An 11,513-nucleotide genomic window follows, 5' to 3' on the forward strand; every position below is an offset into this window, starting at 1 on the left:
CAGCGGCTTGGCAAGGGCTGGCTCAAAAGGCGGGGTTGTCAATGCCCCTGCTTGTCCCCCAATATCCTTCAGGCCTGAAGCTGTAGGGTGGGGGTGGCTCTCTGTGGGGCAGGTCCTGGTCAGGCCTCCGAATGACCTGCAGAGAGAGGAGGGAAGCCCTAGGACCTGGGCCTGGCCACTGTCACCCCCATGTGGCATGCTGACCCCGGAGAGATACAGCCAGTGCGGGGCGGAGGCGCCTTTGCAGGCAGACCCTGGTCTGTGCTGCTGCTCCACGGGGACAGACAGACAGACAGTCAGCAGAGCTGCAGGTGAAGGACTGGGACATACTCACCTCATGGTAGGGAGGTGGGTACTCAGGGAAGGGCGCCCTGACCTCCTCCGGGGGTGGTCTGGGGTGCGTCATCTGTGGGTCCATGCAATAATCCATTGTGAGGCCCATCTCCGGCTCTGGGTCCTTGCATTTGCAGCAGAAGCTCTTGACCACGCCACACAGACACAGTAAGAGCCCAATGGAGAAGGTGGCAGTGATGAAGAGCCTTCGGGAAAGAAGGAGCCGCCTGAGACTCCAAGCTAGCCCCAACCCCAGAGGGAAGTCCACAGGACCCTCCCAAAAGGAAGTCCACGGGAGCCCCCAGCAGGAAACCCACAGGAGCCCCCAGCAGGAAGCCCACAGGAGCCCCCCAGTAGGAAGCCCACGGGAGCCCCCAGCAGGAAGCCCTTGGGAGACCCCCAGCAGGAAGCCAATGGGAGAACCCCAGCAGGAAGCCCATGGGAGAACCCCAGCAGGAAACCCACAGGAGCCCCCCCAGCAGGAAGTCCATGGGAGCCCGTCCCAATTCTTAGTCCTGCTCACTTCAAAGAACTGAAGGACTCATTTATCTTGCAGCAGGTGTAATAGCAGCACTGGTATCCAGGAGGGCAGGTGCTGAGGGCAGGGCAGAGAGACTGTGGGTGCAAAGGCAGGGGGAACCCCCCCACCCTCCACAGCTCCCACGCTCTGGGGAGCAGGGGTCTGCGCTCACGTCTATCTAAGGAGAAGCAGAGCAGGGCCAGGCTGGGAGTGTCTGGGAACCCTTGCTGGCGTCTTTGGAATAGGAGGTAAGAAAAAAGGGGGTACTGGAATGTTTGGGAATGTGCTGGAGCCTTCTCTGCCCTTGTCCATCTCAGGAATCTTGGCATTTATTTACATATGGAGGTGGGTGCAGACTGCGACATTGACTGGACTAAGGTTAGGACAGGACTGGGCTTCAACACACCCAAGTGCTCCCAGTATGGATGGGCTGGCGGGGGAGAGGGGTGAGGGATGGTTTCTGCTGGAAGGGGTGTGGGTGAGAATAAAGGATGGGCCACTCTCTTCCTTCCTGTGAGGCTCGTGAGGCAGATCGGGGGTGTCCCCTGGACTTACTCGGGATCACAGACGGCTGCAACCTGCAGAAGAAGAGAGGCAGAGTTTAGGGTCATGGACCCAAACACTGCCTTGGATATCAGCAGTGCCAGGATGCCAAAGACTGTCCTGCCCACGGAGTCTTGCCGCTCACAACGGGCAATTCCTCTCCTGCAAACCAGCCTGATGCCACCAGACTGTTGCCTGCTTCTGAGGTTCAGAGCCCCTCCCCCGTCTGAACTCCTCCCCTCACTGCCCCAGGATCCTTTGAGCACACTGACCCCCTCCCACATTCAGGCCTTCTCCACTGGGTTACTGTGCTCCCATTCACCCCTCAGCCCTCTGCGTGGAGCAGGGGTGACGCTCCTCACTCTGCAAAGCCCTGGAGACATCAGTCTGGGACCAGTCATCTGTCTCCACCCATTCTGCATGATGTCTGCAGGCCATGTGGGGTGTCATTACAGAGTTTACCCTGATTAACCACTGTCACGTGTAAGCCCTTCCTTCCTGGAAGTCTCCCAATCCCTCCATATCTGCACACCTGGTTCCAGCCCCTCCCTCTGAACACGGACTTAAAATCACACACACACACACACACACACACACACACACACACACACACACCTGACCTTCCTGCAACATTGAACATCTAAATATTTAACTTGGCAACATGGGACAGGCTATATATTTTATCTCTGCAAACATATAGCATGCTACTACATATAGCTCTATGAACTGCCTAATATGCTACATTTGACTTGGTCTTGCGTTTGCCTTGCACGAAGCCAACATGGCCGACCCGAGTTTGATTCCTCCACCCCTCTCAGAGAGCCCGGCAAGCTACCGAGAGTATCTCGCCCGCACGGCAGAGCCTGGCAAGCTCCCCGTGACATATTCGATATGCCAAACACAGTAACAACAAAAGTCTCCAATGGAGATCGATGAACAACGGGAGGACTGTGACCGTGACCGTGACATGGTCTTGTTAATTGCCTGACTCCATGGTGGAAGGAACTTATTTTTTGTCTGCTCCCTCCAAAAGGAGAACACCCCCAACAGTCCCAATATTGGCAGAAAGCATGAAAGGACATCCACAGATAAGATGGTTTCATTTCACCCAACATCTGCGGGGGACAGACACACACGTCATTGTTGCTTTCTCCCAGAATACTGCAATCATCATGACATGACTAGTGACAGAGGAAGTCAGGAAAGCCCAGGAGCTGGGAATGGTTAGGCCGGTTCCACCTTCTGTGCAGTCCCACGTGAGCACAATCTTGGTAGCCCCAGGGGACGGGGCAGGAATGTAGCCCGGAGGGTTGGCTTAGAAGATGAGGGCTGCAGAGCACCCAGGGGAAGCAGCAGGGCTGGGGACAGGCAGGAGTCACCCTTCCGCAGGCCTTCCCCACGACCCCCCAGTCCCCATCAGGAATAGGTTTGAACAATGCTGCACCCTGAGTGCTTGCTTGGAGGGGTGGTGCTTCTCCCTCATTTCTCCCCTTTTGCAAAGCAGGAAAGAAGTGCAGGGCAGGGTTCAACCTTCTCCACTCATAACCCCTTTTCTCTAGAGAAATGCAGCCCAGGCTGCCAGAAATACCCCACGATACGACATGATAGATCTTTAAAAAAGTGTTTTGGGGCCACATCCAGCACTCAGGGATCACTCCTGGCTCTGCACTTAGGGATCCTATGTGGTGCCAGGGATTAAACTTGGGTTTGACCACATGCGGAGCAAACGCCCTACCCGCTGTACTGGCTGGCTGTATCACTCTGGCCCAAACATGCTTGATTTTTGAGTAAACTTGATTTTTGGTCACTGTGGCCAAATTTTTTGAGAACCCAATATTCAGTTATACGACTCCATCAGGTTTTAAGAAGTTCGGGTTGTCTGAGGTGGTTCAGAACCTGAGTTTGATCAAGTGTGAGGAGTGATCTCTTGATGGGGGGGAAGGAGGGGGCGGACAGGGCTCCTGCCCCTGGGGCTGAGGGTGGAGGTGGCACTACACTGGGCGCTCAGGAGGGAAGGGTGACGGCCTTGGGGCAGGGGGGCGCAGAGCCTGGGGCAGAGCACCCGTACTGGGAAATGTCCTGGACCAGCAGGGTGCTTCCCTGGATTTTCAATACAAGTGAAGAATCGGTATTTCCAAGAAAGATAATCTGCCCTCCATTCCAGGTCAGGGCACCCAACCCCCATGGCACTCCCCAACCCTTTAAGAGAATAAGGGAAAGGGAGGGAGGGAGACTGCATCCAGCTCAGATCGCAGATTTCAGATTTCGGAGGTCATCCCAACCTGGGGCCAGGAGACAAAAGATCAACTCCTGCCTGCGCGCGGGAATCTTGCCTCGGGTCCTAAAGGGGACAGGGAGCCACCTGGGCCTCAGGAAAGGGAGACAGCCCTCTCAAGGACGCACAGCACTGGGGGGGCGGGGGGTGCACATCCGGGGAGACAGGATGGCCCAGACCGCAGAGCCCCTCTGTTCCTCGACTTCTGACGCAACGGGAAAGGAGGACCACGGCTAATTAGTAGGGGGTCAAAGTCCCCATTCACAGGTGTCAGCGCTCCCTGGTCCCCACTACAGATGGTGCCGCTCTGGAAGCAGGCCCTGGCCCCAAGGGTCAGCAGCTCTACCCCCCAATCGCTCACCTGTGGAAGGCAGGCCAGCAGGCCAAGCAGCAAGGTGGGTGGGAAGCCGGGGAGCCCGGCGTAAGGCATCCTACAGTGTGGCTCCGGAGCGTCTGTAAGTCGGGGCAGGGTACAGGGGCGGGGCCCGGCCGCTCCCTAGTTTTCCACCTGGGGGGCCCCGCCTAGAGAGGGGACGGAGCCCAGGCCCCGGGGGGGCGGGTCCAGGGCCGCTCCCACGATTCTCCACCTATGGGGTCCCACCTGTAGGAAGGGGCGGGCCCAGGGCGGGAGGGGCGGGGCCAGGGCCGCCTCCTCGTCTTTCCAGAGGGCCGGAACGCGGCAGGTATGTAGCTTGGGCCTTGGGAATTGGGAGGTAGGCACCAATTGATTAAAAAAAAGAATGTGAGGTTCCTTGAAAACGGTCAAATTATGCCTTCCCCACCCCCAACTCTTCTACCTCTTCATAGATGCGAGTATTAAAGGACGGGGGTGCTCGCTCACTGGGAAGAGAGTCACTGAAGTCCCCGCTCACCTTGGACTTTTAGGAGGCAGGGACCCTCGAAAAGACTGTGAGCGGAGTTTATGGGGGGAGTGTTGCCCCCTTTGGTGGGGGGAGGGAAGGTAACTGGACGGGAGGCGGAAGGGACCCCTGGTTGATTGCAAAGTGCAGGTCCAGTAGTCTCACCTCCCTTGAAAGCCTGGAAGGAGGTATTGGGACGCTTCCTCCATTTGATTTACAGGCGAAATGTAAGACCCCGAGGCTCAGAGACTTGTCCCCGGGCTCTTCCGCCAGGAGACCTGGGGCATGGGCGAGCAGGCCCATCCAGATTCCAGGGAAGACCCCGCGCGGGCGGCGGTCGCGGGAGGAGCCGGATTCCGAGCCTGGGCGGCCGCGCCCCTGCACCCGAGGCGCGCGGGCACTTCCCGAGTCCTGCCGGCAGGTGGCAGCATCGCTCAATACGGGACGCCCGGGAGCAGGGAGGAGCCCAGGCGGGGACCCGGGCTGGGTCTCCCCGACCGCTGTGCTGTCCCAGCAGCTGGCTCGCGGTCAGCCTGGGAGGCAATCTGGGTGGGTGACAGGCGCAGGGGGAGAGCCTGACGGTCAAGCGTGGAGGCCGTGCTGGAGTCGGAGTACACGGAGCTCACAGCTCTAGGCAGGGGGCCAAGTGGAGGCAGTGGGCGAGGAGGGACCGCTCGCGGCTGGGGAAGGAGGGAGCGCTCCCGGGCAAGCTCCGTTCTTCAAAATGAGACACCTCCTGCTCAAAAGCGTCTCGGGCCTGACTCTGCCGCTGAAAATACCCCAGCTTGGCCGCAAAGGAGGCTCCATGCTCCGGCCAGTTTTTTTTTTTCCTGCGCCGCACCCCCCTCACCCCACCCCTCTCGCTCCTTCCCCAGCATCTCTGCTTCTCATCTCAATCTTATCTCTGCTGATGTTTAACTTCGAGCCTCCCCACTTTGCCAGGCCTCCGTCTTCCGGTTCCAGCCCTCCCGTCAGTCCCCACGGATCGCTCCCCGTTGTCACCCCCCTGGCTGGTTCTTTGTGTGTCTGTTGGTCTCATTCCCGGGGTCTGTTTTTCCGCCTGTCTGTTTCCCGGCTCTGTTTCGCCCCGTGTCTCTGGGTCTCACTCACCAACCCTCCAGCCCTCCCTCTCCCTCTCTCTCCCCCATCTTCCCCCCTCTCTGTTTCTCATTATCTCTTGGCCCTTTTCAGCCTGCTAGGATCGAATCTTCCAATCTCCTGATCCAAGTGCAATGGGGGGTCTGCCTCCCTACCCCCCACCCCTTTCTCTTGGCATTTCCACAGACTGTGAGCTCACCAAAGGAGTTGGGGGCTGGGGGGGTCTCTTGCTGCCCCCCCCACCCTTCTGCCAAGAAGAATCTTGTTCAGCGAGTGCTGGAACCTTCTCCATGCATCATCTACACCGAGGACAATGCTGAGTGGGGCTTCAGAGCCTTCTTGGCCTGCCCCAACACCCATATCCTGGGTTCTCCCCACCCCCTGCCAATCTACGATGGAGCCCTCCAGATGTGTGGCTCGGGCTGGGCAGGGCCCCATGGGAGGTGAAATAAGGGTGAGAAAAGGGCAAGTTTGATGATGGGTGGCTGCAGGAGGCTGGGAGGGCTCTAGGGCACCAAGGGCAGCACCCTCCCCCCAGTTGTCGGGCACCCACCCATCCAGGATATCCAGACAAAACACTGGGTGCCCACTTCAATCTGAACATCAGATAAACATCCCAACATGTTGTAGTGCGAAGATGTCCTGGCACTGTTTGGAACTTCCCTTTGTTTTGCTTTTGTTTTGAGGCCACTTGCCAGTGGTGCTGGGGGAGAGGGGCTACTCCTCAGCTGCCTCTGTGCTGGGGTGACGGTGGGGTTCTCACAGACCCAAGGGTGCCAGGGATCGAACTTGAGCCTCTTGCATGCAAAGCATGTGCTTAGCCTGTTGAGCTATCTCTCCGGCCCGGCCCAGGACATCCTTCTGTTAGTTTATTTGGTGCTGTTCTGAAACTCATATTTAACTGTGTCTATTAAACCTGGCACCCTTCTTCTAGTCCCTGAAATGTCATAGGAACAGCTTTAAGGGAGTTATTGGTCCCTACCCCACCCTAGACCTCCACATGGGACTCCTGGGGCTGAGGGCCTCGGGAACCTGCCTCTATTTCCCCAGTGTTTTCCTCATTAATGCTATACTCCTTCCTGCTGCAGAAATGGAGTGAAGATGCTGAAGGTGGGTGGTCCCCACTCAGCCAGGATCCTGTGGTCACTGCCCATGGGGGCTCCAGGCCCCAGCATTCTTGGTGGGTGAGATCAGTGCACGCAGATCTGGGGCTGTCCTCGAGGGACGCGGGAATGCCGAACGGGGACTTCCAGCCCATACCTAACCGGGCAAGGGGAGGGCGCCGCGGGATGTGGGTCTGCAGCACGCGGCCAGGCTCGCAGGGACACAGGCAGGAAGGCCCGGGACCTCGGGTGCTCAGAAAGTCCCTCTAGACCCCATCTGGTGTTTCCCAAGAGCCGCAGGGTGGAAATGTCCTCCTCCTCCTCGCCCGCCGCCCCAGCGATCACCAAAGAAGGAGCTGATTGTGTATGAGCCTGCAGGGCCCAGCTGCAAGGGCCTCAGAGGTCAGGCTCCCTCCGCAGACCAGCAACTGGGCCCAGCGCGGGCAGGAGGGCAAGTCCCGCAGGACGCAGGCGCTGAGTCAGGAGCAGAACCACTCAGCCTCAGACCTGCCACCCACAGGCCGCTCCGGGTGGACGGGGGACCCCGGGAGGGAGGCCTCCGCCAGCTGGGTCAGCCCAGCCCGGGGGGTCTAGCCCCGTACTGTTCCTCTCCTGCTCCCAATGTGGGGGACAGGACACCCATCCGGGTAGGGCTCCGGGCTGGGATCGACCCTTTCCAGAGCAGAGCTGGATGGGGTCCTGCTGTGGCCAGGTCCTGCCAGCAGGGGCGCTGTTGTGTCGTGTTGTGCTAGGGTGCTTGGCCCAGTGGCGTGCTGTGTGACATTCTTCAGGAAACCCAACTTCTCTAACTGCTCCGTGAAGGGGGTGGGGGTGGACTCACGTCGGGGTGTGGTGAGAATGAAGGTCGGCTCGGCACCTGGCGATCGGTGATGGCAGAGACGCGCTGGGATTTTCATTGCCAACGGGGAAGGGTCCAGCATACTATTTCATCACATGGGGGGGGGGGGAGTTTGTACCCCCACTGCCCAGGGTCTCCCCACATGCTCCCTGTGTCCCCACCACCACCACTGCCCTCACTGAGTCTTCAGCTGCTTTCTCTGTTGTCCCTGTTGGTCTGTGTCACTCTTGCTCCAGAGCTCCCGAGCATCCCTTTGAATCAAGTCCCACCTGGGGCACTCTCAGTCCCCTTCCACCCTCCCACCCTGTCCTCCCATGCCCCCTTTTGCATCCCTCCTTTCCTCTGCATGGGTAGTGCCTGTCACCTAGAAAGCCTGTCCCCAGATGCCTCTCTCAAACCTGACCCATTCTCCCCCATTCTTCATCCTTCAAGGCACAGCCCAAAGGTCCTCTCTTTCAGGAAGCCTTCGAGAATTCAGATCTTCCTGCAAGAAGTGATGGTCTCCCTCTCTGCCCTCCCCACCCCCATGCCCAGGCCAGTTCTCTGGGCCTCACTGATGGTCCTGGGCCTCTGCCCCTTGACGTGTGAAACTTGTCTCAATGTTTCCACCATCCATCAGCCTGCGGGGGCTGCTCATTCTTCAGCCTTCATTTCCCCTTGGTCTTTGTTCCAAGTTAACACTGGCTGCCTTGTGGCTGAAGAGAAGCTGGTGGAGGACCCCCGGTCAGGGGCCAGGGTTCTCCTAGGGGGTCAGGAATAAGCTCCCATAGTCCCGGATAGGGGGTCTTCACCCGAGGGCCAGACCCTGTTCCAGGCTGATGTGTTCCCCGTCCCCGAGGGCTATGTGGTTTTGGGAAACACCTTTTCTGCTCTCTCCCCCCAAGTATAAGCACTCCACCAAGTTCCTAAGAGGGGACCCCTAGACCCAAGCCATAGTACAATGGGTAAGGCTCTTAGCCTTGCATGTAGCTGATCTAGGTTCGATTCCCACCACCCCGTATGATTCCCCTGAGCCTGCGAGGACCTGAGCACCACTGGAAATGACCAAAGACCAAGTGTGTGTGGGGGGTGAGGGGGGTTAGGTGGTTTAGAGGCAAAACAACTCCTAGAGCTAAAGCCTGAATGTGAGGTTCCCTGCTCCCCTCCAGGAGGAGGTTGGGGTGCCAGCCAGGAATGCTCCAGGATCCTCCCATGATCCAAGCCCTCACTTTCTGGGGAGATAACTTCCCCTTTATTGGGGCTTGGTTTGGGGATCACACACTGTGGTGCTCAGGACATACTTCTGGCTCTGTACTTAGGGTTCACCTCTGGCAGCTCAGGAGACCATATGGAATACCAGGGATTGAACCCTGGTAAGCCCCATGCAAGGCAGCAAGGCAAGCGCCCTGCCCGCTGTGCTAGCATTCCAGGGTTATAGGGAGATGACTTCTTTCTGGATTGAGCCTCAGGTCTGGGCCGCCCACCTGTGGCGGGAGGGTGGAGATCAGGTTGCCACGTGCCAATTAACGGCCCAGGGAGCTTATTATCCTAACAAGCGGGTTAGAGGAGCGCGCTAATGTTCACCTTCCCCCAGGCTTAGCGGAGACAAAAAACGGCATTTGGGACCCATTATCCTTCCAAAGTGTAGGTTTCCGGGGGACAGCCAGCGGTGGAGAGGCAGACACTGGGGTGGGAGTGGAGAGTTAATAAGCTTGTTGAAGGGAGAAGGAATAAGGTGGGGCAAGGAAGAAGCCGGGGTGAGTGCAAGGAACGGGTGGGGGGCCTAGACTGAGGGAGGGCAGCAGTCAGGGGCCAGGCCAAGACCAGGTCCAGGGCTGGTGGACATCCCCGAGTTCCCACCCCCCCTTGTTTACACTTGGAGATAAGAGCCTGGAAGGGAGTGTGTGTGTGTGTGTGTGTGTGTGTGTGTGTGTGTGTGTATGTGTGTGTGTGTGTGTGTGTGTGTGGTGGGGGGAATCCCCCAAGCTCTTTCTTCCAGCCTGCCCTACTTGGCGCTTGAAAGAGGGAGCCAATGAACCCTGCTTGGGGGCCGCTCAGTGTCCCCCAAGGGTTGATGTGAGACTTCAGAGGTTCCCAGTCCCAAACAAGTCGGGGGTCCGGGGCAGCCAGTGAAAAGCCTCCCCTCGCCCCCCCCCCACCTCTGGACGGGGAAAGAAGGGGCCAGGGGGTCTGTCTAAGGCGCTGAAAAGACCCGGCGGTTTCCGAGGTCCCGGAGAAGCTGGTACCCTCGTAGGGCGCAAGCACAGTGAGTGTGCGGAGGGCCGGAGGGCGGGAGCGGCCGCGTTCGCCCACATTCTCCCAAATCACGGCTCCCTGAAGCTGCCACATCATCTGGCCCCGGCCGGGGACAGACTGGGCGCCAGCGGCGAGCACGCATGCGTGGACTGGGGCCGCGGGGGGGGGGGGGCGTGTGTGTGCGTGCATGTGTGTGTGTGTTTGAGCGCGCGCGCGTGCAGCCACGGCCTTTGGCGCTGATGTGGCAGCCCCCCACCCCCACCCCGCAGCTGCCTTATCTCGCGGCTGGCTGCCCAGGGCTGGCTCCAGGACCCTTCACTCCAGGGGCCCTGTTAGCACCTCCTCCCTCCCTTGTTAGCGCCTCACAGCCCCTTCCTCCCCCGCCCCGCGAGGGCCCGAGCTTGCAGCCCGGTTCTCCATCCCCGCCCCATTCCTCCAGCTTCTCCCCAAACCCTCTTCCTTGGCCACCCCCGAGCCCCCCGCCCCGCCTCGCCGCCTCCCTCCGGAGAGCAACTTTGCAGAACTAGGGAGGCTGGGGGGTTGGAGTCGATTTAGCGCTGCGTGGGCGCAGACCAGGGTGGGGAGGGGGGCCCTTCCCGGCTCCCATCCGCCGCTCCTGCGAGGGGAAGGGGCAAGGGGACCCTCCACGAGGGACCAAAGCTAAGTCCTGGCTGGGTCCCCCTCCCAGGGGCCCCGGGCCACCCTTTCCGCCGCGGTTGGGGTTGGGGTGGGGGGGTCCCGGGTACCCGCTGCGCACGCCTGCCCGGGCAGCGGTGCCCGGCGGGCCGGGGTGGTCGTGTGCGGGCTCGGCGGCCAGGCCGCCCGGGCTGCCGCTTCCTCCGCGGAAGGGCCCTTCCCTGGCCGCTTTGATGTGTCTGCGAGGCTAGTGCAGGATGTTTGGCCTCGGGGCTTGGCGCCAGGATAAATTCTCGCTGCCTGCCCCGCCAAACCGCTGCCTCGGCGGCGCTGCCCGTTCGCCCGCGTCCCTTCAGGGCCACCGCTGCCCGGCCCTGGCCCGTGGGCGAGCGCCGTCTGTCCATTAGGCGACCTGGGGCCCGGCCCAGGTGGGGGCGGAGGGGCCGGCCCCCAGCTGGAGCGCGGCGACTCTTCGCGGTGGGGGTGGGGTGTCCACGTGGAGCTACCCGCCCGCCCCGGGCTTCATTCAGCTCTTCCAGATGTGCAGTGGCTCCAGCTGTGGGAATGACTCAGCCTGGAATGAAGACCGTCCAGGGGGAAGGGGGTGGCGAGCTGGGGGAGGAAGTGAGGAGCAGAGCCTCTGCCAGTGACTGCTCCCCTTCCTCTGCACCCCCTGCCCCCCAGCCTGCGGGTTTGGGTGTGGGGCCCGCCCAGATGTGCGGATGGGAAGAGGGGAGAAAAGGGGCCTGGTGCAAGGGTCCCGGAAAATGCAGAGTGGGGTCAGGCAGCAAGGGAGGAGGGAGCCCGGAAGACCCGCGAAGCTCAAAGTACAGGCCTGAAATGTTAGACCCCCTTGGGTTCCCTTCGGTGTTGCTGGGAGTGGGTGTAGTGCTGAGGGCCCGTGTGTGGAGGTATAAGTGTGTGTGATAGTGTGTGTAGCTGTGTGTGTGTATGTGTGTAGATGTTTGAGTGAAGGTGTATGTGAGTATATAGGTGTATGTGGGTGTATGAGTATGTATGTGGTATGTGTGTGAGTTGTGTCTGGGTGTGT

The 11,513-nt window shown here is 59.9% G+C and overlaps 1 protein-coding gene across 1 annotated transcript; it reads right to left on the reverse strand.

The window, feature by feature from the left end:
* Positions 1-22: 22 nt before the first annotated feature.
* Positions 23-4,101, reverse strand: TMEM92 (transmembrane protein 92). Its single transcript, XM_056126543.1, has 4 exons — positions 4,033-4,101; positions 1,409-1,431; positions 335-539; positions 23-136 (listed from the first exon to the last, which is right to left on the reverse strand). The coding sequence occupies exons 1-4, from the start codon at positions 4,099-4,101 to the stop codon at positions 23-25; spliced, it is 411 nt and encodes a 136-aa protein (XP_055982518.1).
* Between the last annotated feature and the right edge of the window lie 7,412 nt (positions 4,102-11,513).

The sequence above is a fragment of the Sorex fumeus genome, unplaced genomic scaffold, assembly GCF_029834395.1.
Source record: "Sorex fumeus unplaced genomic scaffold, SorFum_2.1 ptg000063l, whole genome shotgun sequence".
Lineage (NCBI taxonomy): Eukaryota > Metazoa > Chordata > Mammalia > Eulipotyphla > Soricidae > Sorex > Sorex fumeus.